Below are 25369 nucleotides of genomic sequence, written 5' to 3' on the forward strand. Positions count from 1 at the left end.
GGTCATTTGTCTTTACTTTGGGAACCAACTCATTCATGCTATGCCATGGCTGGACTTTGTATTGCATTCACACCAGGTGCCTAAAATGTTCCCCTAACCTTTGAGAATTCTTGGAGTATAGATGAGGGCCCTGAAGACTTGGAGGCAAACAAATGGGCAGTGCTCTTCATTAGGAGTACAACTTTTATAAGCATCTGAAGCTTATGATTTTGGTTTTAACACTCAAACGCAGCCATAGAAAAATGAGCATTCAAAATGCATGGAGATCCACCAAGCTGGACAATAAGAACCTTTTGTATTGTACTGCAGTCATTTTCTCCTTTACAAGTACTATATCACATTTCAAAATGAAACGGGAGACTTCATGCTCTGAAACTCAATCACGCGTACTAAAGGAAAGAGCCACAGCTCAGTGGCAGAGAACATGCAAAAAGGTCTCTTCCTTGAAGTCTCTCAGCCCCACTCACCTCACAGAGTGTTTGTTGTGGGGGAGGAAGAGAAAGGAGGTTGTTAGCCGCTTTGAGACTCCTGAAGGGGAGTGAAAGGCGGGATATCAAATCCAAACTCTTCTTCTTCTTCTTCCTCTTCTCTGGTTCAAACCCCCCCCCCCCCGATAGCCTCAGGTAAAGCTAGAAAAAACTCTTGCCTGGAACCCTGGAGAGCAACTGCTACTTAGATTAAGGTTACCAGATTTTTTTCAAAGAATCTGAGGACACTTTTTTTAAAAAAAGAGGAAGAAAAAAAGTTGTTTTTAAAAAAGTAATCTCTTCTGTGATCTCCTCTGTCGTGCAGCCTTCCTCTGGGCTCTGGCCTGCTCTCTTGGAGTGCTAGCTGCCGTGGAGTAGGTTCAGGTCGGTCCTGGGCTTGGCCACATGTCCTTGCCCTCCCAGTGCTCTCCTACCACTCCTCAGCGGTGGCAGCACAGCAAGGTCATGGCTCCCCTCTTTTTTCTCCTTCCTCTTTCTCTCTCTCTTCCTTCTCCTTCTCCTCTCCTCCTCCTCGTGTCAGCTCCAGGTTTTCCTGGCCAGGAGCGCCACTGGGCAGTCACTCTCGCTCCTAGCTCGATTTGGGTTGCAGGGGCGGGGGGGAGGATCAGCGGTTCCCCCAGTTGACAAGCCAGGCGTCCCCGGTTCTCCCTCGGCAGTTGTAGTGGCAGCAGCAGTCTCAGCAGCTCGTAGCCAGACTGGTAGCGCAGTTGGCTCTGGCTGGCTTTAGGAGCTGCTCGCTGCCGTGGCACCCACCATTTTGCCTCGCCAGAAGTCCCCATATGATGCGTCTTGTGCCATTGAACCAATCACGCAACATTCATTCCCTAATAAATCTATAACACTTAAAATATAAATCCAGGGGCATTAAATGAAAACTGGAGACATTCCAGGGACAGATTTTGTCCGGGGACAGCTTTGTAAATCCAGGGACTGTCCCCGGGAAACAGGGACGTCTGGTAACCATAAGTTAGATGGGCCAGATCTGACTCTGGGTATAAGGCAGCTTTCTATATATTTCTATGTAAAGGCCATTTCTCAAAAACTAAGTGCTAGAGATATATGAAGTAATACTTGAGGTATTTAGGAGGGGCAAAAGTTAAATTTTGAAGTTTTGGGATATTTTAAGCACGTGTCCTGCTTTTTGTACCTACTGTCATTGCATATACTGTTGTTGTTGTCCTCATCATCTTTCTTGTCAAAAGTTGAAAATAAAGAAACATTAAAATTAAAAAATCTGAAATAAAAAAATTAATACAGCTCTCCAGCATGTTGGGGTTCCAGCAAGTTTGTACTACAGCATACAGTATTTCCTGAACAACATGAAGTCATGTGAGGTTGTTTATAGATGCCACAAAATCAGCCTAGAATAACTACATACATTGTCATCAGGTCAGTTCTGTGCCTTGCTTCTTAATAAATATGAAGGAGCAACTGAACAAGTATAATATTGTCAAACAGATCAGCCATTCCAGTTTCTTCCCTCCAATTTCCTCCTTCACTTACAATAACTATGGTTACCATTACTGAAATCCATAGTTCGTTTCCATGCCACAGTTGGAATGTACACTTTGCAATGGGCTTGGGATTATGGTTTGTGGTAATGCTAAGCTAGCATACTTTGTCTGATTTGGATTCAACAGTGAACATGTTATTACATGTTATTACAAATTAGAAAGTGAAGGAGGGGATCAGGGCATGAGTGCTAAGGCACAAGGCACAACCCCAATAGTGGAACCATGATACAACCAGACCACTGCATCAAGAAGTACCGTATTTTTCATTCTATAGGATGCACATTTTCCCCTCCAAAAACTAAGGGGAAATGTGTGTGCATCCTATAGAGTGAATGCAGGCTGCGCCGCTAAGCCCAAAGCCAGAACAGGAAGACGGAGCACTGTAGAATGCTCCATCTCGCTGCTCTAGCTTGGGGATGGCTGCACGCACAGCCTCTCCCGGGCAGCGGGGTGCCTTCACCCCGCTGTCCTGCAGAAGCTAGCAAGGCTGTTCCCAAGCCAGAACAGCGAGACGGAGGGCTCCGTCTTGCTGCTCTAGCTTGGGGACGGCTGCGCGCACAGCCTCTCCAGGGCAGCGGGGCGCTGCGCTCCAAAGGCTTCAGGGATCTTTGAGGCTGGCGGTGGGGGAAAGCAGTGCTTCCCCCCACCGCCAGTCCCACAAGCTCTGGTGAATGTACCTTGAACGCACCTTGTTTTAGAGGGGGAGAACAAGAAAAAAAATTTTTTCCCTGTTCTCCCCCTCCTATAATCCGGTGTGTCCTATGGTCCGGTGCGTCCAATGGAGCGAAAAATACGGTATGTTTTGTCTTTAGTACTGTATTTACTCTAGTCTAATGCCCCACTGAATCTGATGCGCACCTTAATTTTCGCAATGTCATTTGGCCAAAAAAAGTGAGCTTTAGATTCGAGTAAATACGGTACAACACAGTAAGCAATCTACAGAGCAAATATTCAAAAATAAAGTTGCAGATTTCTGAGCTAGAGTAGAAATATTTGCCCTGCTATCTATTTCAACTGCAAACAATTTTTTTCTGACATTTCCCATTTTTTGTTCGCTGTTGAAATTGGTTTCATCCTCCAGTATCTTATAGCTAAAAGTTTCAGTGCAGTTGTTGACAATACATCCCAAACCTTATTAATGGATCAATTGCTGTAATATTCTCTTTTCAGGACCAATCTGTGGGCCTGATTTATGGTACTAAATAAACCATACTTCCATGAGATTATTGGGTTTGGCTGTCTTCAGCGCCTTTGCTAACAAAGCTTGGCAGCCCAGCATTCTATTTCTAAATTACCAGTAACCAAGGAAGCTCATTGTCCTTATAGCATTTGAATCTAGGTTACTGACGTTATATATCTGTAAATGTTAAAACCATTTTGAATAATTAATTAGCCTTGCCTATGATTCACCCGAGACAGCTTGTAATATCAAAATGTGCTAGAAACTGTATTTTGTTCTAGTAAAATATACATGCTTATGGAAGTTTACAAAACATGCTTCAGTCATGGGAGTGGCAAGACTTTCTATAGATACTGTAGCAAACATCTGATAACAACCTTTGCTAGTGCCACAATACTTTCCCATCAGTTCTTATTTTAACGTAAAAGCATTTATCCATTACTTAACTCTTATCCTAGAGTAATAAAAGCCACTTCAGAGCATGCAATAGGATGACAGAGCAAATTATTACAATTAGTACAAAGGGCTACAGAGCAGATTCTAAAGCCGTTCATTAAAAATTCAAAGCAAAAGAAATAAGAATCTCTGATTCATCTCAGTATGGAAGAAAAAAAGCATTCTTTATTTTTACTCTCCTGTTTGATCATTTGCAAAGCTGGAAATTTCAAAAGCTGACCTCAGTAAAAACACCCTTTGCACAATAAGTATTAAAGCAAATATTGTTTAGAGCACTTGCCTTCTCCTTGACCAATGTTAATTCAATATGAATATTTTTCCCATACTAATTCTAGCAACAGTACTCATGAAAACTAAATTACATAAAGTATGCACGATTTAGGTTATTTTCATGGCAATTAAATTTAGATTAGTTCGTTTAAAGGAAAAACAAATCTTATACATGTGTTCAGCATTTTCATAATAAACTGCACAAACAAGATTCTTCCTGCAAATGTGCATAACAGGGAGTTTCAAGTTATTCTGGTCAAAATCACTTGTGCTTTACAGTGCCAGAAAAGAGTTAACTGTCCTTAGCATGCATACCACATATCAACAGGCTTGCTTTTCTATAAGCACAGAAACAAACCTGGTCTATATTTCAAAGTTTCTGATGCTTGAGCAAAAAGTGCAAAATATACCAGTAATAAAGCCCTATTTAAGGTTCCTTGTTTTGGAAAAAAAAAAGTGCTGTGTGTGTGTCAGAGAAAAGCAACCATCCTAACAGTCACTGCATTAAAATACCCACAACTTAGCCCTTCTTGTTCTTTGCAGTCTCTCATCAAAGCTAAGCAGAGAAATTAACAACAAAGCTCTTGCTAACCTTTAGATGGCTAAGTCCATAGGCCAGAGGTGTGCTTCAGGTTTCTCTGGGAAAGCGCTGGAACAACAACAACAAAGGATTCAGAGTCTTCTTTTCAATTGTTCTGGCTATCTTTTTTAAAATGTGTAAAAAAACCCCGATGCACAGAAGGTTTGGTGGTGGGCGGTGGGCTTTGGGGTGGGGAGGGAAGAAGAGGGTGATTTCAACCCACATTTGGCGTGGGAAGAGTTTTAATGGCTCTAGCTGGTAATATGGTTTTCCTGCTACAGTGTCTGTACTACTGCAGCTCTGTGTGGGCGTAAAGAAATGACACGACTGGGTTTCAAACCATTAGAGCAACATTTGCAAACAGATAAAAAAAAAACCATCAGGTACAAATGGGGGGAAAAAATCCTTTTTTCCACTTTAAAGATACAGCAAGACTAATACCCTTTCAATCCATCAGAACCCTCCTTCTGGTCGTGTAAAACACAAGCATCAGCTGCAATACATAGGAATAGACTTGGTAACTTTTTCATGTAATAAATGTTGTATGGATTACTTCTGTGAGCTCTTTGTTAGGTATTTCAGAAGGCATTTCAGCCATTTGTTCCATTATGCTCTCTGTAGTCATTGCCCTATGTTCTAATTCAAATTCAAATTCCAATCTCCAAGTGCCCTCACTTACATAGCCCAAACAGTAACAGCCCCATACAAAAGAGAGGCATCAGCAGACTGAGTGAGGGTAATCTCAAGGTTTGCATAACTGGGAGAGACCCTCCAAAGAGAGTCTAGTGAGAACTGAGTGTGCTCATGCTCATAAAGGTAAAGGGACCCCTGACCATTAGGTCCAGTCGTGGCTGACTCTGGGGTTGCGGTGCTCATCTCGCTTTATTGACCGAGGGAGCCGGCATACAGCTTCTGGGTTATGTGGCCAGCATGACTAAGCCATTTCTGGAGAACCAGGGCAGCGCACAGAAATGCCGTTTACCTTCCTACCAGAGCGGTACCTATTTATCTACTTGCACTTTGACGTGCTTTCGAACTGCTAGGTTGGCAGGAGCAGGGACCGAGCAATGGGAGCTCAAACCGTCGTGGGGAATCGAACCGCTGATCTTTTGATCGGCAAGTCCTAGGCTCTGTGCTTTAACCCACAGCGCCACCCGCATCCCTGCTCATAGAATGTTCATAGAATGCTGGCAATTGGGGGAGGGGTAGGGGAGGGATGGGCAATGGAATAGCTGGAAAAGTAGGAAGATGTCAAAAACACAGACACACACACATATAGTGCCCCCCACTCACTTTCTCACAATCTAGAGAGTCTCCTACATGAAAAGGGAGGCTTCCACCTCCTCCACCAGCACATACACATACACTTCCTTTGTTGCAGGGTCCCAGTGCTATATACAGTACAAACAGTAATTTTAATTCTCTGAGTGCCTGTTCTTATGTAGCCAAAACAGTACTATCCACACAGAGAAAGGTATCAGCCAGCTTACTGGAAGAAGCTCATAGTTTACAGAAATACAAAGAATATTTAGGAAAAAATCTCTGCCCCCCAAAAAACAATTGAGGACTGAGCATGCCCAGTGGTCATGGAATGCTGAGGACTGGAGGGGGGGTATGGAATTTGAGTATCCTTGAAGAGGGCAGGGTTTCAACCAGCGATGAACAGGAATGTTCCACACTAATACATTTTGTTGCAGGTCCCACTTGCATAAAGATAATTTTTAAAGAATGATGAAGTTTTTCCACTTGTGCACAAAAGTGAACTATACAAATATTTATTGGATAATATAAAACAATACTTTTGAAATTTGAATTAATGAAACCCTCAACACTCCTCTATGGATGCAGCAGGCAAAAATATTATTCTCCAACAAGGCCTTTGACTGATTAACATCTGATACCCTTTTAAATATATTTGTGAGAGGGGATGGGGTTTGTTTTTGTTCTTGTTTTTATTATGTATTTTATGTTGTATTTCAATGTTGTGAACCACCCTGAGATCAAAAAGAGCTACTAGCTTGTAACCACAAAGATGAAAGGAAATCAGAAACAGAAGCAACTAACAGTTCAAAAACCAAACCTGAATTTCTATGTTAAGCTCCCAGGAAATGGTGCAGAACAGGTGTAGAATAAGGACGTTATTGGGGGGAGGTAGCCTAAAACATGCAATTATGTAAATATCCTCAAAGGTCTAGATTAGAGTGTGCCCCCCATCCCACAAAAAATATTTTCTCAGACTAAGAGTAGCTTCCCCAAAGTAAAGCAGCTGTGTCTACAGATAAATAATGACCTTCATAAATGAGGAATGGAGCCCATTCTTTAAACAAAAACACTTTATAGAGATCTTCATTCAAATTTCTACTGGTGAAATGTGTATCAAGGCCATTTATAACAATTGTGAGAACATTTCAAGCGTGCAAGTCTCTGAACCCAAAGTGCATTTTACTGCCTCAGAGTTCTGAGATATTTAATCCAATGTCAGGACTGCAATGATTCAACGTGATTTCAGACTGAGAGGACAGTGACTGTTCCCCCACTCAGAGGCAAGTTCCTCCACTATCTTTGTAAATTGACAGTCTAACTTAATCCAACTTTCAGTAGTACACAGAGAATCATACTATTTCCATTCTGCACATGAGGAATTGTGTGTTTAAAAAAGCACCTGAAAATTCAAACGAAGCTTGAAGTGTTCAACCAAATGTGCTAGCTTTGTACCTGGTGGGAGTTTTTTATATGGGCAGAGATATATTTCATCATGCAGTCTCTCACTGATATATCTCAGGTGGTACAATTTCATTAAGATTATCACATGGCCTTGTCAAGTCAAAAATTAAATTTCTTCTTATGGTTCTGTTTAGCGTACAGTCATCATATTCCCTCATTTTAAAAGTCTTCTGGAAAACATTTTCTTATTATGATTACACTTTCTGGTTATTGTAAATCAATATACAACTGTTCTCTACTGCAGACGCTGTTTAAATAGCCCCTTCAACTTTATTCCTCTCAACCAGTCTCCCCCCCACCCCAATTTTTCTCTTCCTCCTTCCCTTCCAGCTCCCCCATCTACATGAAATCAGGTCAAGAGCTGCACGTGACTCTTGGAACACAGCGTTGGAACACAGGGTTCCTAGCCCTGGAATAGTTGAAGTTGAAACTCCACAAGATGCCTTATTATTCAAAGCAACAAATCTCACATGTACTATGCTGCTAGTGTTCAGCTGCAGCACAAATAATTACCTGTCAAACTCTTTTACTGCATCAAATCAATGTATGCATGCCACTTTATCATAGCCATCAGACTGACACAACCACAATCAGAGTTGTAATGTTTTGTATGTGGAATCTGGCATCCAAACAGGATTTAGGAATGACATAGGAATCTGCCTTATACCATAGGTCCATCCAGCTCAATACTATACAGTGACTGATAGTGGCTCTCCATAGTTGTTTATCAATCCTTTCCAGGGAATTCTGGGAATTATAGCTCTGTGAGATGAATGGGGGTCTCTTAAAAACTCATCATCCTTAACAACAGTTCCCAGGATTCTTTGAGGGAAAGCCATCACTGTTAAAGGGATAAAACTGTGCTTTAAATGTATTGTGCGGATGTGGCCATATATGCCACTGGATCCAACCCTTGGAAAACATTCATCAAGCTCAGCAAGTCACAGGATAGGAAGACAGGTCCTCTTATGGATCAGTAACTGGTCAAAGAACAGGAAGCAGAGAATAGTAATAGGAATAGGAATAAAATCAACAGTTCTCACAATGAAAGGATGAGAAGTTTTAATAGCACTGGAACCAACAAAAGTTTTAATAGCACTGGAACCAACAAAAGTTGCTAGTTGCCATTAAAGAGCAAATTATTTTGCTACAAATATCAATTGTCTTGGATTTGCTGTCAAGCTCACTAGGATTCAAGGAATCATAAATACTCACTTTCCCTCCCTTCACCCACCCCAATTTGACGAATCACTGCAATTAAATATAAGAAAGAAAATTTCAGGCTCTCGCTAACTAATCTAAAGCAACCTAATAGGTGAAGCATCTTAATTCCATTACACTGGCATCTTGAGTATTTTCACTCTCCCATTGACACACTAATAATTCTTTGTACTCCTACAGCTCATAGCACTTCATGAATAAAGGTCTCAGAGCACTTCATGAATAAAGATTAATTTTTACCACTTGTGTTCTGCACATGCATAATCGAATAATGGGTTCTTGAAAAGTAGAGTCCTTGCTATTATGTTTATAAGAGTGTTAATCTGAAAGAATAGAAACACTGTTAACTATTATTATACAAGAAAACATCATAAAATATTCCTTCCAGTAGCACCTTGGAGAATAACTAAGTTTGTTATTGGTATGAGCTTTCGTGTGCATGCACACTTCTTCAGATACCCGTGCATACACACGAGAGCTCATACCAATAACAAACTTAGTTGGTCTCTAAGGTGCTACTGGAAGGATTTTTGTTTGTTTGTTTCAACTACAGCATACCAACACGGCTACCTACCTGTATTCATAAAATATATCCACAAAATCAGGTATTCCCATGATTATCATCAGTGTAACTTCGGGGGGGGGGGGGGGAGATCAGTTTTTAATTGCTCAGCAGAAATGAAGCATCTTTGTGAATCTTGCTGGAAATGAGGTTATAGTTCCCTTTTGAGTTCACTTTACCTTTAAAATAAATAATTATATTTCCATTTAGAGAATCGAAAATATATTAGCAAAGAGGACTACAGAAAAACTTTCTACCAGCAAACAGAATAAACAAGTCCTGGCAAAACTGATAGTTGTGTGCATAGGATTAAAGACACAGCTAGCAAAGACACTTAACTTGCTCAAAACAGCAAAGAATTTTGGTTGGCAAAAATTCAAAGCACCATGGAAACAAATGAAGTCACTGGCACCAAATAAGCCCATCCATTCTAACATGTCTTTATGGAGAATATATTGAAAAGATTTGGAGAAACAATATCATTGCTGTATATGGATGAACTGATCTACGTTTAGCAGTGGCCAAACCTGTTCCAGGTCATGCCTATCTTGAAAAACCTATAGCCAGTTCTCAAAAAGGAACAGCATCCATGCAATCCCTCCTGGAAGTTACAAAGATGAAGTGGTGCTCCACTGTTAATGCTCCATGATCTCCAATCATGGTATGATGACAAACCAGATCCAATGGTACCAATTTAGCTGCAGTTGCACACACAGAAGTTTCAGCTACTAAAACAGGATTGGAGACAGCACCTGTCATGTTTGGAGATTGAGTGGAGAAGACAGGTGGCTGAAGCAGGATTTCCCATACCTCCTATTCTGTCTCCCCTGTCCTCCTATTCTGTCTCCCCTTTGCCAATGAAACATGGAATCTCCAGTACACACATGGAATATGCCCATTCTCAACTTTCAGACAGTCCCACATTCAGTGTAACATCTGTGACTGCTCTGGACATGAATTTATTTAGACTAGTTAGTCACTTGTTACTTGAAGGTCTGAAAACAACTTACAATACATTTAAAAACAAACATAAATTATAACATTAAAATAATTCATACAAACACCTTCCGTTCATTCAAACACACACAGAGCTGTGTATACACTATGTATAAACTGCAGCAAAAACATGTAGTTTTCTCATTCCCTAATCATTCATTCAATCTAGTGGACTTGTAACAGAATTGGTGCGATATGAACTGTTCCTCTCAAATCTGTCAACAGTCAGACAGCCCCATTCTGCACTAAGAGAAGCATCCAAACACTTTTCCAAGGCAGCCCCGTATAAAGCACGTTGCACTAATCCAATCTTGGTTAGTAGATTGTAGCCCAGTTATCATTGTAGCGCATATATCCCTGCCCAGATAGGGTCATGGTTGGGCCACCAGCCTAAGCTTATGGCACTCTATACCACTGAGGCTACCTGGGTCTCAAGTGACAGCAATGGAACAAGGTGAACCCACAAACTACAAACCTGATCCTTCAGAGGGAGATCTAGAGCAGGCAACACAACATTCAGCTGGAGAAAGGAAAGTTAATTTAAAGTTAGCAGGAAAGTCAAACCCACCCAGGAGCATCTTGTGTGCACCTAAAAACATACAAAGTCAAAACATCTAAACTGACATCAGTTAAATTCATAGATAACACTTTGTTTCATAGTGAAAACAGCCATTAGTACAGCAGGTGCATTCATGAGTTGCCCACTGTTTCACCTATATCCCTATGGTAAAGACAGGAAGCTAATTGTTCCTCAGCAACTATACTGCATTTCAAAAAAGGATCACATGTGCATACATTCCTTGCTATGGTAACAGCACCTGCACAACAACCTACTCTGACTAATTCCTTCCGGATGACTTCTCTTATCACATCTGCAAATCTTTTTTTCTGCATGTAGCCATTTACAGCACACAGACTTTTCATGGCAGCTAGAGTACTGTAACTCAAGAGCAAGCACAGTAATTCTGTGCTTCCTATATCACTCACCCTACTGTGCTCACCGAGCTCTTCTTTCCACTGAGGTTTAAATTTTTAGTTCACAAAAATTCAACAAACATCAAAGCAGCCTGCAACACAATTTTTAATTACTACATATTTTTCAGTATTTTAAAACTTAAAAACTGAGACAAGGTTGAAAATGTGATGTATACATTTTAAATAATTGCCAATTCCATATTAATAGTGTGTGAAGTGTGTGAAGACACAAAACTGGCACAATTCCTGCTCACAATTCCTGGCCTATATTTGCTTCATTCACAGTAAGTCACAGGACATTTAAAATAATGGTTTAATCATGAAAGTGCCTCCCTCCTGCCACATAGGTTCACGCTGCTCCAACAAGTCATGATTGGACTGGGTTCATTTGTTCCCAACAATCCATGAGGTCAGAAAAAACTGAACTTAAAAGAATACAATTTTGTACCTACCCACACATCTGTTTCATTTACTTCAATTGGGCTTTTAGTGCACATCTACTAGTGGAGAACTGTGTATAAGAGAAAGATGATAGGAGAGGCCAAAATGAACTGAACAAAAATTATGATTAGTTGCTGCAAATTTAGGAAGTAGTTGCTTATAGACTAAGATGTCAGTCTTAGTGGCATGGATGGGAAGGGTCTGGGAGTTTGCACTGAGAACGGAATGGACTGACAAGAGTCTGACATGATTATTTCTACATATAATGTGCAAAAAGGAAAACTTACCTGAAGCACACCAAATTATGGTCAAATCTGGCCAGGATCTTGCACTCTCATTTGCTTTCTTGAAGCCCCAAAAGAGATTGGCATCTCTTTAGAACTATTCTTCTCATATTATTTCCCCCCACTCTTTACTTGCTATCTCAAGCGAGGCAAGAAGCCATCCCAACCCACACTATCTATGAGTGCTGCATCCTTCAACCTCAGTTTTTATGCATGTCTGTTTTTCTCAGTTGTCAGGGAAACACTACAATTTCTATTGTTGCAGCTTAGCATCTAGATCAGTATTACTACAGACAAAATGGTTTAGAAATATAAAGGCAACTCATTTAATTTCACTGTTTGCCTAGAGGTCCAGGAATCATTCTAATATCTATACAATCTTCTTCCATTATTAAAGAGTTGAAAGAGCTTAAGTTCACAGAAAATTTGTTTGAATGTTTCAGTCTATATGAAGCTTTTATTTTTTTACATATAAGCAATGCTATTTTAAGCCGGTAATTTAATCCAAATAACACATATGAAAGATGTTACCATGAAACTACCTTTTCCAAAAGCAAACACATATACATTTCAGAAAGCAGATTCATTTCATTTAATAAGTAAAAATTAAGTCAAGAGCTGTCTCATACTGCATACTAACTGCTAACCAAGGTGATGTATCATACAGTCATAATAATCTGACTCAGTATCAGGGAATTTTGGAAGGTTCACTATTACAAATTCCTCCTCCTCTTTCTCCTTACTCTTGTTTAGTGATACTCTCCCTCCTTTCCTGCTTTGAAACAAACCCCAGCTTACCACTGCACCCAAACCAACAAGCCATGATTTGTTCTTGATCAGAAGCCATGGTAAAACCCTGAAGTTTCTAAGATAATAAATAATCATAATCATAATCATAATCATAATCATAATAATAATTTATTTGTACCCTGCCCATCTGGCTGGGTTTCCCCAGCCACTCTGGGCAACACACATTCTCCCCAACCTAACCCCCAGCTTCCAGACTGAGTGGGCTAATTCTTTCTCCTCTCCTCTCCTCTCCTCTCCTCTCCTCTCCCCAACCCCAACCCCTTCAACATTCTGTACCTCTTGAAACCATCTTATTTTGGGGTGGCCCCATTTGACTTCCATGCCGATAGCAAATCCAGGTCAGAAAGGCCCATTATATCTGAAAACAGAAAACATCTGCATTTTGAAATCCATTTTTAAATATAAAATTCAAGTTGCATTGTATACATTCATAGAAATACATAAGGGAATCCCCCAAAGCACTGAAGTGTATGGTGTCATGAACAAAGATGCTTGCGCCTCACTGACTGAAAGTAGCAAGTGATTAAGATACTTCCCAATAGACTGTAAACCAAATGTACACTTACTCAAATTTACCATAACTAGGAAATTCTAAAAATTGGTTGTTTTCATCTCTCTGAAACTGGGAGCCAGGTCTCCCAATAACAGAAGCCAGCAAAGCGAGCCAAAGCACAGATGGGAGACAATATTGGCCTGCAGGAGTTTCACCTTCATATACCGTACTTTTCCTTCTATAACACGCAGATTTTTTCTCCTAAAAAGGAAGGAGAAATGTCTGTGCGTGTTATTGAGCGAATGTGTGGTCCCTGGAGCCAAATAGTGCAAGAGGAGGCAAAAAAAAGCAGGCAAAAATCAAATCGCGTGTCTCCTAGAAGGGAAACCTGAAAAGAGGAAGCGGCTGCTTTCCGGCATTCTGCCTCAGGGTCTTACTGCCCATCCACCTCTGTTTCCTTGCTGTGTTTGCTCAAACGGAACAAAGAGCAGGGAAAGCCCCTCCCCTCCAAGCAAGTGGAGGGGAAAGCAGAGTGTCTCCGTGCTGCTGAAAACATGCAGGAGGGAGGGAGGGAGGGAGGGAGGGAGGGAGAGGGAGAGAGAGAGAGAGAGAGAGAGAGAGAGAGAGAGAGAGAACGAGCTGGCTGGCTTGGGTGGGTAGGTGAGGGAAAACTTTTGCCTTCCTTTCCTCCCTATACCCCTCTCCTGCATTCTTAGCCAGCTGCTTCTCTGCACACCCCTCTCCTGCTCCGTGTCCCTTCTGTGTTTTTCCTTCCCTCCCCACTTAAAATGTGGTTAAAAAGCATGGATCCTCAGGATCTTTGCATTGGGTCACCCCAAATTCACCATCAGATCACATAGCATGTCCATGGTTACAGCCTGCCCCCCAAAAACCACACACCCACTGTTGCCTGGGGCTGCAATGGTGCAAAAACGTGGTTAAAAAGCATGGATCTACATGGATCCTCAGGATCTTTGCATTCAGTCATCCCAAATTCACCATCAGATCACATAGCATGTCCATGGTTACAGCCTGCCCCCCAAAAATCACGCACCCACTGTTGCCTGGGGCTGCAATGGTGCAAAAACGTGGTTACAAAGCATGGATCCACAGGGATTCTCAGGATTTTTGCATTGGGTCAGCCCAAATTCACCATCAGATCACATGTCTGTGGCCACAGCATGAAGCGCAAAAATGATACATCCACTGTTTCATTCAGAATGTTTTTTTCCCTTGTTTTCCTCCTCTAAAAACGATGTGCGTGTTATGGTCAGGTGCGTGTTATAGAGCGAAAAATACGGTACTTCAAGCGGCCTCTGGGCCAATTCAAAATATGCAAATGTGTGCTTCCCTTCCTAAACTGTACAATTGAGGTTGCTGGTTTGAGAATCATATGTTTGAATGATCCATCAAGAAGAAATTCCCCAAACACAGAAAACTAGATGATCAGGAAGGAAGGAAGGAAGGAAGGAAGGAAGGAAGGAAGGAAGGAAGGAAGGAAGGAGGTTCAATTGCTTTTCACTTGTGTAAAAGCTTCCTTCACAGGATGACATTTTTTTACACATTCAAACACTGTCAGAAGTGGAACAGCCAGCAGCAATGGATATTATTTCTGCATATTTAGGAGCATAGGAAGTTGCCTTATACCACTGCCAGACAAGTTATCTGTCCAGTCCAGCTCCATTTTACTCTATTCAGTGGCAGAGCTTCATGCTCCGGCACTGGGGGGTGGAGAGCAGGCGGGGATGGGGCTGGCGCATGTCCTGGGGGCGTGGTGCGCTGTTTGCGCGGGCTGGGGGGGGCAGCTGCAATGGCACCTTGCTGGGATCGCGCTGCCGGGGCGGTGTGCTCCCCCCACACTCCTCTTCCTCCGCCAGTGACTCTATTCTGACCAGAAGTAGATCGCCAGAGTCTCAGGTAGTGATCTTTGCATTACCTATTGCCTAATCCTCAAATGGAGATATGCCAGGGTTTGAACCTGATATCTTCTGTTCACAAAGCATGTAGTGAGTGATGGTCCCTCCCTGGTTCTTAATTTGAGGAGGAAGATTTGCAGTCAGCCAGCGACATGCATATGCTTGAAGCATACAAGCTATATTATTATAACTGTATATATAATCAGATGAAATGTGAAACAACAAACCCTTGTAAGGATACCTATATACACATGATTGTACAGTATCTCAGTACTCAAGCATACACAATTTTACCAGGCTTGTATATGACCATATTGTAAAAAATCTGTCACTTTTTTAGCTTTCATGTAGTTATCAGTTGTCACAGTAACACTAAGATTCTCCCTTTTGCACTCTAATGTCTAGAACTATGTTTCCATAGTTACAGAGAAACCTTAGTAATTCGGCTGAGATTTATAACAGCATTTATTCTAACTTATCACTACCAGCAATAGCTACGGTATGTTTTACAAAAGATGTCATCAACAGCTTGGGGGCCAGCTGATAGCACTAGCTAAAGAATGAGGAATGGGCAATCTCGCCTCCTCTGTTAAAGCATTGCACAGCTGAAAATTTAAAATATTAGCCATTAGAAGAACCCTGCAGGATTTGATGCGTGACTCAGCTAATTATCCCATAAAGAGCACCCTGCAAGATCAGATCAAAGGTCTACCTAGCCCAGAATTCCATTTCCTCTTGCTCAATCCAGCCCACAAGCAGGATAATAGCTCTCTCATGCTTATGTTGTTGCTTACGAAGAAGAAGAAGAAGAAGAAGAAGAAGAAGAAGAAGAAGAAGAAGAGGAGTTTGGATTTGATATCCCGCCTTTCACTCCCTTTAAGGAGTCTCAAAGCGGCTAACATTCTCTTTTCCCTTCCTCCCCTACAACAAACACTCTGTGAGGTGAGTGGGGCTGAGAGACTTCAAAGAAGTGTGACTAGCCCAAGGTCACCCAGCAGCTGCATGTGGAGGAGCGGAGACCCGAACCCGGTTCCCCAGATAACGAGACTACCGCTCTTAACCACTACACCACACTGGCTCTTACAAGCGACCAGTACTCAAAGGCATGACTTTGATTCTGGAGATAGCATATGGCCCTCATGACTAAAAGCAATGGATGTGCTTAGGTTGCAACCCTATACCCAGTAATTTGGGAGAAAGCTTAAATGAACTCAGTGGCAATTGTTTTTGAAAGGTATGTATAGGATTATACTGTTCAACATCATTTAAAAGATGGTAGTGTACACAAGGTACATAAACTCCTAAAGAATCTGGCAATCCATGATAACTTCACAAGTGGCAGGGAGCGGGCCCCCAACAGCAGCACAACAAGCTGCTGCAAAATAGAGGAACTACGACTCAGTGCACTTCTCAGTACAACAAGTAGCATTATGTCTCCTTGTTCTCTCAGCTGTAGACTGAAACAAGAACTGATACCTGCATGGTATTTCTCTATGTGTCACCCAGCTGTACTTTGTGAAAGCAGATTTACAGTTGCTCATGTATTTTATTCTGCTTGTTGCTTTCAGGTCTTAAAATGTACATGGTACAGGTATTTTATATATTCCTTATTCGCTGGATCTTCAGGTTCCAAGGGTGCCGGTACCGCCGGTGCTCCAGGCCCAAAAGGTGATTCAATTCCTTTTTGAAGGTCCTCTCCGTATGTAGTCAGAAATTTGTCTCTGTCTTCCAATGTTCTGATTTTAAACTTCTTCCCTCTGAAGGTAAAGGATAGTCCTTGGGGAAATTCCCACCTAAAGATAATTGAGTTGCTCCTAAGCAGTCTGACCAATTCCAAATAAGCAGATCTAAGATCCAACAGTTGTTTAGGAATATCTTTGTAAATTTCAATTCTTTTATCCAAAATGTCCAGTGACTTTTCGTAATGTAGACCCAAAATCTTATCCCTTTCCTCCTTTGATCTCAAAGTTATCAAACAGTCTCTGGGCTTCTCTTTCTTTACAAGTCTTCTAAGCCTGAAAGCTGACACAATTTTAAAGTCCTTTTCCTCTAAATTCCAGAACTTGGAAAATTCTTTAGTCAAAAACTCAGCTAGGTTGCCTTCTTCCACTTCTGGTATCGACCTTATCCTTAAGTTACTCTCCCGGTTCCGCAGTTCTATCATAGAAAGATAGGTCTGGTGTTCACCTACTTGTTTGCAGAGTGGTCTTACCTCTTGTTCTAAATTTTCAAGTTTTTGGCTAGTGTCCTCAGCCAATTTCCGATTTTCTACTGTGGCCCCCGTCAACTGCCCAATTGCCTGTACAGTGGTGCCTCGCAAGACGAAATTAATTCATTCCGCAAGTTTTTTCGTCTTGCGAGTTTTTCGTCTTGCGAAGCACGGTTTCCCATAGGAATGCATTAAAAATCAATTAATGCGTTCCTATGGAAACCACCTTCAGGCCAGGTCTGGGACAGTCTGTCCCCCGACCTCTTCTGAAGGCTGAGGGGGGGGGACAAGGGCTTTTCTTCCCACCCCCAGCATTTTAAAAAACCCCGGGACAGCATTTTAAAATGCTGGCGGGCGGTAGCGAAGGCTTCGCTGCCGCCCGCCAGCATTTAAAAATCACCCCGGGACAGCGGAGGACTTCTCCGCTGTCCCGGGGCGATTTAAAAGCCCCCGGGAAGGCAGGCAGGGGGGGCAAAGACTTTTGCCCCCCGCCAGCCTTCAGAAGAGGTCCTGGACCTCTTCTGAAGGCGGGCGGGGGGCAAAAGTCTTTGCTCCCCTCCACCTGCCTTCAAAAGCTGTCCGCTCTCCCAAGAAGGCAGGCATGGGGGAGCAAAGACTTTTGCCCCCCGCCCGCCTTCAGAAGAGGTCCAGGACCTCTTCTGAAGGCGGGCGGGGGGCAAAGGTCTTTGCTCCCCCGTGCCTGCCTTCCCGGGAGAGCGGAAAGTCTTTGCTCCCCCCCTTCAAAAGCAGTCCGGGACAGAGGAGAAACACGCTGCGTTTCTCCGCTCTCCCGGGAAGGCAGGCAGGGGGGAGCAAAGACTTTTGCCCCCCGCCAGCCTTCAGAAGAGGTCCTGGACCTCTTCTGAATGCGGGCGGGGGGCGAAAGTCTTTGCTCCCCTCTGCCTGCCTTCAAAAGCTGTCCGGGACAGCGGAGAAACACGCTGCGTTTCTCCGCTCTCCCGGGAAGGCAGGCAGGGGGAAGCAAAGACTTTCACCCCCCGCCCGCCTTCAGAAGAGGTCCTGCCTTCAAAAGCCGTCCAGGATAGCGGGAAGCGCTTCCCTGCTATCCCGGACTGCTTTTAAAATGCTGGCGGTGGGGAGCAAAGCCTTTCGGCCCCCGCCGGCCTTCCTGGACCTCTTCTGAAGGCCGGAGGGGGGGGAAGGCTTTGCTCCCCACCGCCAGCATTTAAAAGAGGTCCCCGGAGATTTCCCTATGGGCTTTCTTCTTGCGAAGCAAGCCCATAGGGAAATTTGTCTTGCGAAGTGCCTCAAAAAACGGAAAACCCTTTCGTCTTGCGGGTTTTTCGTCTTGCGAGGCATTCGTCTTGCGGGGCACCACTGTACGTTCTGTGATACTTGTCCAGTTAGTCTATTTAAACATTCTGTGTTTTGATCAATCTTAGCTGTTTGTTCATCAGCTTTCTTGTCCAGAGATTCCACTCTCTTATCCAGAGATTCCAATTTTTCATAAATTTTCTCTAAAATGGAAGCAGTTGCTCCTGAGGCCATATCTTCCAATTGTAACTGCTCAGTTTCTCCCTCCCCTCCCCGTGGCAGAGAAGCAGCTTCTTCCTCTGAAGGCAAAGTAGGTACAGATTATCTAGGTGTCTGCAAGGCTGAGGTTAAAGTTGTTAAAGTTGTTTGTCTAGTTCTTCCCCTCTTTCTTGCGCCACTCATTCCAGAGTTATCTAAAAGTCAAGGTCAAGCTGAGTTGTTCCCATGAGAAAACAACGGCCCAGAGGAAAAAAAAAAAGTCAAACAGGAGGTCGGGAAAAGGAAAGTAGAATGATGTCACTGCTGTAAATCCCAAATCCTCTAGGGGGAGCTTAAAATGTCTTTAGGGAAGAATCCAGTTCTGGTAAATTTACTAAAATCAAATTTAATGTCCAAGAACCTTCAATAGTAGGTTTTAAGCAGAGTTAGTGTTAACATCCACATTGTTTCAGACAGTGCATACTGGTATTTCAAATGATGTTTCAAAGTAACAAGTCCAAACCCCCTCAGATTGTTGCAAGTTCTAATACAAAATAACCAGATCTGCAAAACTGACAGCTCAGTTGCTCAGGCAGCTCCAGCACCTGGGTTTCTCATTCAAATTGTAGTTCCAATACAAGAAAGGTATCACAATACAAATAAAAGGCAGGAGATCAAATGCTTAAAGTCCTTGTTTTGTTTAAGGAAAAGTTCAGTGGGTGCTCAGATCAGTTAGGCTAAAAGTTCTTTCTACGCCTCCACTCCTCCAGCTCTTTGCTTTGAAGTTCAGTAGCAGCGGAAGACGGACTTCCTGTTTTACGTCGCTCCGCTTTCAGCCAAATTCAGTAATTTAGTCTCAAATTTTATAAAGTCCTTCTTTACTCACGGGTTGTTGCTTTTCCGAATCAGAAGTTTCCAGGAAAAGAGGTCAGCGCTCACCGGCAGCAGCAGCGCGGCTTCACTCCGCAGATTGCGAAACGACTCACAGCGCCGCTACCCCCTCCACGTTCCGGAGCCCCTTACGGGGTTCCTTCAGCGTTTCGGGGGCCGCTTCTGGCGCCCGCCGAGTCCCAAGACCACAGGCTTTTGCTGCCTGTGGGTTTCCAGAGTGGGTCTCCGCTTCGCCGTAGCGGACGACCCGATTTCCACGGAGCTCCTCCTCACTGAGAGAAGAGGACCGCCATTGCCGTTCGCGCCGCCTCCCCAGGTATTTTATATATTGAGCAGTATAGAAATTCATACAAATAAATAAACCAACCCCAATACAACGCTCTCACACTTACCATGGCATATATACTTAGAGAAAGTGAGATCAAGAAACAACAGTCTTATGTCTGAAGTAATGGCTTAAGAAGATGAGGCCTTTTAGCAGGGACTTAGAAGAACTTGACAGAGATTTACAGTGGCACCTCAGGTTACATACGCTTCAGGTTACAAACTCCACTAACCCAGAAATAATGCTTCAGATTAAGAACTTTGCTTCAGGATGAGAACAGAAATCATGCTCCGGCAGCAGCAGGAAGCCCCATTAGCTAAAGTGGTGCTTCAGGTTAAGAACAGTTTCAGATTAAGAACGGACCCCCGAAACAAATTAAGTACTTAACCCGAGGTACCACTGTATAATGTGCTAAAAATGAGCTATCTTTGTCAGCCAAATGATCAGAAATAGGTTCAGGACAAAGAAAGTATTCATTTGTACAATACAGTGGTACCTCAAGTTTCAAACTTAATTCGTTCCGGAGGTCCGTTCTTAACCCAAAACTGTTCTTAACCTGAGGTGCGCTTTTGCTAATGGGGCCTCCTGCTGCCGCCACGCTGCCAGCGTGCAATTTCCGTTCTCATCCTGGTGCAAAGTTCTCAACCCAAGGTACTACTTCCAGGTTAGCGGAGTTTGTAACCCGAAGCGTTTGTAACCCGAGGTATCACTGTATATAATTAACTTACAAAATCCATTACTGTGAATCATTTAGATACCTTAAAAAAGGATTAGACTAATTTGTACAGGATACGTTTATGTTATTAATAGGTAGCTGTTCAAAAGCAGTACACATCCAATTAGTAAGAAGTTCTAAGAAGTTATTTGGCTGGGGTAGTCACACAAAACACGGGTTCACAGCACAAAACTACGGCATCAGTTTTGGGGGAATCCTGAATTTTGGGGTCACAAGTTAATGAAGCCCTAAGGAGGCTGCAGCAAGAGAGACTGTTGCGAATATGACAAGGGCAGAACTTACAAGTCTATTAGCAAATCAACAGGAGACACTTAAGGATTTAATTAAGACCCTGCTGTGCCCTATGGAGGAGCTATTTCAGGGATTTAACACCAAGCTTGAAGCTCTGACAGAATCTACAACAATGAAAAAATTACAGGCACATGTTGAAAAATTTACCCATCTTCACAGCTGAAAATATGGAAATGAGAACTAAACTAACGGATTTAAATAACAGTTCTAGAAGACATAATCTTTGTTTTTATTTTTTAAAGAGTAAGCTAAAAAGGGGGGCTCCACACAATTTATTGTTTCATAGCTAACAACAATACTGATTATGTTGTTGCATTCCCAACATTAGGAAGAACTTCCTGACAGTAAGAGCTGTGTCTCCCTGACAGTAAGAGCTGTGTCTTCCTGACAGTAAGAGCTTGGCAGTGGAATTTGCTGCCAAGGAGTGTGGTGGAGTCTCCTTCTTTGGAGGTCTTTAAGCAGAGGCTTGACAACCATATGTCAGGAGTGCTCTGGTGGTGTTTCCTGCTTGGCAGGGGGTTGGACTCGATGGCCCTTGTGGTCTCTTCCAACTCTATGATTCTATGATTTGAAACTATATAGGGGTGATTTGGAGTGTTTCTGTAGAGTGCATTGCTCCAAACCACGAGACAAAAACTGCAAACTAAATGGGAGCAATTCAAATAGCCAGACTACTCTGCCACCAATTGCAAGCTCCTCTATCCAACCCAACTGTAAAAAAACACACAGCAACTAGCCCCTTTTGAGAAACAGGAGGAGAATACAGAGTGATAGTTTCTGCAATCCATAAAATACTACTCCAAGACACTGTAGATTTCCCCAACACAATTAATTAAAGAACAATGGGAACCAGATTCAACGCAATGGTCCATCACACTGTCAAAATCACCCCTTAACTCAATTTTGCCAGCAAAAAGGAGCTCACACTACAACTATAGATGATATTTAACTATAGATTATATTTAAATCACTCAGTAAAACATAGGAGTAATGTACAGGTCCACCTTCTCCTGTACCATTCTGCACCCACCCTCAAACTGGTTCTTTAACGTGCATTTATCACCTATACAACGTGTATACATTTGAAAAGCAATGCTCATCTTTTGTGGTTTCCAGTCATTTATTTCTTCCCCGAATCCCATTTGCAGCCTCAATGTAGCATACAGGTGACTTGCTGGCCATAACATTTATATAATGGCATGCATGTGGGTTCACTATGCTGGGAGCATCCAGCATATGCAAAGAACTGCTTGGGGCTATGATGCATCCTTAGCAGGCTTACACAGCAAGGGTAACCAATATGGTTGACTAAAACTTTCATTATCTCTGCTCATTGGCTATGCTGGCTAATGTGAGTTGGGAATGCAACAACACAAATCAACTTAAATGTAAAAAAAATGGGTAACATAGTACTAACAAGTCTAGTAAGACTCAGTGGCAGCTACACTGGTGTATTTGTTATATTGACAGCAGCAGAAATACACTTGTGTAAATTGGTAATTGACTCACTCCATTAGTAAAATCTTAAAATAATTTTAAATAGGAGAATTACATTATGCGTAATGCTCAAGGCAGGTATTATTCCATCAGCTTTGCAATAGTTGGGTATAGTTAAAGTATGAAAAATCTCAGAAAGATAAACATTTCTGGAAGTTCAGTCAGAGCGTACCATAAATATGTACAAAAATGCAATGGATTACTCATCAGAACATAGTCAGTTATACAAGAACACTAGTTAAGATTGACTTTCACAAAAGTTTATGTCTGTCACCACGGAAACCAATTCTGCATTGCTATTTAGCACCCTCTAGTGTGCGGTTGTTATGTGGCATATTTCTTTTATCAGTAAGAAATCAATTAGGTAATCTGCATACCGTAACAATATTTGGAAAAAGGAACGGGTAATGAGAAGAAAAAAGAAGCCATATCAAGAGATTATTAATGCTTGATGGTTTCATACAAAATACATGTATCTGGAAGTCACGGTACACTGACTTGCAGTTCCTGCATATAGATACAAGCCCATGTATATTTTTATTTATTTATTTTTTAAAAAATACATTTTTATTCAAGTTATATAAAGACAGGTAAAAATAAACAAATACAACACAAAAAAATACAACAATGTTCTCTTCCCTAAATTATACAACGTAAAAAAACCATAATAAAAAATCATATTCTGTTGGGCTCTACTGGGCCCTAGACTCCCCTCCACCCTTTTGGTAAGTATCGAATATCTTCCTCCCTTACGTATTTGATTTTTGATCTTACAGTCCGTCGCTGATAGAGTTGTTCTATCCCCGCCAGTTCACTTTATAAGTTTGGTCCAATATATTTCCAATATTTACTCCAATTTTGCTGAAATTTCTGTTCATCTAGATCTCGTATTCAAGCCCATGTATATTTTTAAAGATGAAAACCTAATACCAAGAATGTTCAGATAGAGCAAAAATAGTTAAATAACAAGACTCAAGATTTAATATAAAGTAAAAATCTAGTTATCCCCAGAAGTTCGAATTAAAGCTCATGATACCCTGTAGGAGATTGTAAATGTCATTTGAATCAGACAAATAAAACAAATCCACCTTTCGTTACTTCTTTGCAAGTTATATATTGTTTCTTATAAAAAGCTATACAATAAACAAGAGAGACAAGCAGCATGGTAGCCACAGGGACTGTATGGTTCACATCACCTTCCCTACTTTCAGTTCTTCCATATTTTCAAAATTATGAATGATGGTCCTTTAGTGAAGAATGCTGACAAGTCTTGTATATCTATTGTTCTGAAGTCAGCATTATTGTACACATCACTTTTTTCTGACTTAAACACAACAGATAATTATTTAAAGTACAAATATAGCCAGACGTTTGTGATCATAGTTAAATAAATCATATGTATGTGAAGAACAGCATCAAAGTAACAGAACCTGTTAAGAGCTATTTTGCAAAGTTAGTCCATTTTCAGCAAGCATCACTTATGCAGAGGTTTAGATTAGACAGATACTTGAACATTTACACCACTGAATTAAAAACTAATTGTTTTAGTTTTAAATCAAAACGATTGAGTGTGAAGAGTGTTTTAGCTATTTTGGTTCTTATAACCCCTAACATGTAAGCCATTATTTAGCGGAAATTATACTGCTATGAACATTATTTTTACAGATTGTTGACAAGTTATTAGACATTATTTTGAAAGGTGGGATCTACTACTCAACTGTGGGACAGGATAGCTAGGGCTGCTTTACAAGACAACTGCGGAAATCAGTGTGTCTCCTTCTTACAAACTGGAAAAGGCTCCCAACCATCATGAGATTTCAGCCAAGGCATGGAACAAGCTTGTCCAGCATAACACACTCATTGTAATCAGCAGGCAATGCAACCCACCTATCCACCTTCAATAGCATAGGATTATCATGGGGAGCAACTGCTCATCCTTTAGGTCATTGCACTAATAACCGGAGGTTTGGAATAATGCTAATAGATAATGCCTGTCATCCTTCATGAATTTGTCTAATTCCCTTTTCAAGTCACCTAAATCAGTGGGTCTAATCAATGCTTGGATGAAGGATCGTCCTAGTGTATCATCCTACACTGCCAACACTCTTATACTTAAGAGTGATAGGATACAAGTGTTATAAATAAGTCTTGTGGAAGTGAATACATACAGTTTATATGCTAAATACAAAATAGAATATTTAGATTACAAAAGCACTTTTTAAAAATCTACGGTTGATTAGTGGTATTTAAAGCCACGTGCATCTCAAACTTGATTAGGAATTGCTGCCAAATTTGGTGCTGGGGACAGGACAGGTGAAAGCATGTTCAGCAATGAGATAGCCCCTGGGTCTTCTGCAGATATGCTGCACCAAATAAGATAAAACTCAAGTCTATTTTATTGTGGTTTTAACCTTTTGTAGGTTTTAAAATTACAGTTGTAAAAATTTTAGTGGTCATGTTATTGTTTTGCTATCTTTTTCTGGAAACAGCTTTGAGATTTTTTTCCTACAATCAAACTGGTATAGAAACTTTATTAAAACTTCTTATGAGGAAAGGTTCTAGAACGCTTTAGGAAGTAACTGTGGTCCAAGTGGAAAAAAGCAGGGCACTTAATAGCTGTGTTTAAAATAAAAAATTTAAAAAGGCGATTTCAGCAGGGGTACTTTGCACTGATGTGAGCAACCCATCCTTCCCTGCAGCTGTCAAACAGGGTCCAAATGACGACGCGCCCACCCCGTCACAGCTCAAGCCCCGCCCACAGCATCCAGGCGAGGTCAGGACCATTTCCAATTTGGGGGCGGGGGTGAGGATCCGAGAAGCGCTGTCAGAGCGGGAAACCCAGGTCAACCCTTGCCACGGATCAAGTGTTTTGACTGCCTACCTGCCATGAAGGTTTCTCGAAGAAAACACGGGGCGAAGGAGGAGGGGAGCGGCCCTGACCACCTCACTGTGTTACCACTACCCCCACCCAAACATAAACAGGCGAAAAGACAGAGCAGTCGCTAACATGGTACGGTCCACCCTCTGTGAGGTGAGG

The 25369-nt window shown here is 41.9% G+C and overlaps 1 protein-coding gene and 1 long non-coding RNA gene across 10 annotated transcripts in view; one reads left to right on the forward strand and one right to left on the reverse strand.

Annotated features, from left to right (window-relative positions):
- Window positions 1-25339, reverse strand: part of ZNF831 (zinc finger protein 831) — a 49618-nt gene extending 24279 nt beyond the window's left edge. The window contains exons 1-3 of one of the 9 annotated variants that reach the window (XM_083744092.1): window positions 12778-13213; window positions 11419-11477; window positions 10467-10511 (exon numbers count right to left, since the gene is read on the reverse strand). In XM_083744092.1, coding sequence (XP_083600218.1) covers window positions 10467-10511; window positions 11419-11463 — 90 coding nt within the window. In that variant the 5' untranslated portion in view covers window positions 11464-11477; window positions 12778-13213. Of the gene's footprint in view, window positions 1-4500; window positions 5310-8673; window positions 8757-9007; window positions 9737-10466; window positions 10512-11418; window positions 11478-11694; window positions 11766-12777; window positions 13224-25213 lie in introns of those variants that run through there. The other 8 variants (XM_083744094.1, XM_083744093.1, XM_083744096.1 and 5 more) reach the window with 8 other exon arrangements.
- Window positions 1-25369, forward strand: part of LOC310847234 — a 98357-nt gene that overhangs the window by 60943 nt on the left and 12045 nt on the right. The gene's annotated exons all lie outside the window — the stretch shown is intronic.

This window comes from Podarcis gaigeae, assembly GCF_964106915.1.
Source record: "Podarcis gaigeae genome assembly, chromosome: 6".
Classification (NCBI taxonomy): Eukaryota; Metazoa; Chordata; class Lepidosauria; order Squamata; family Lacertidae; genus Podarcis; species Podarcis gaigeae.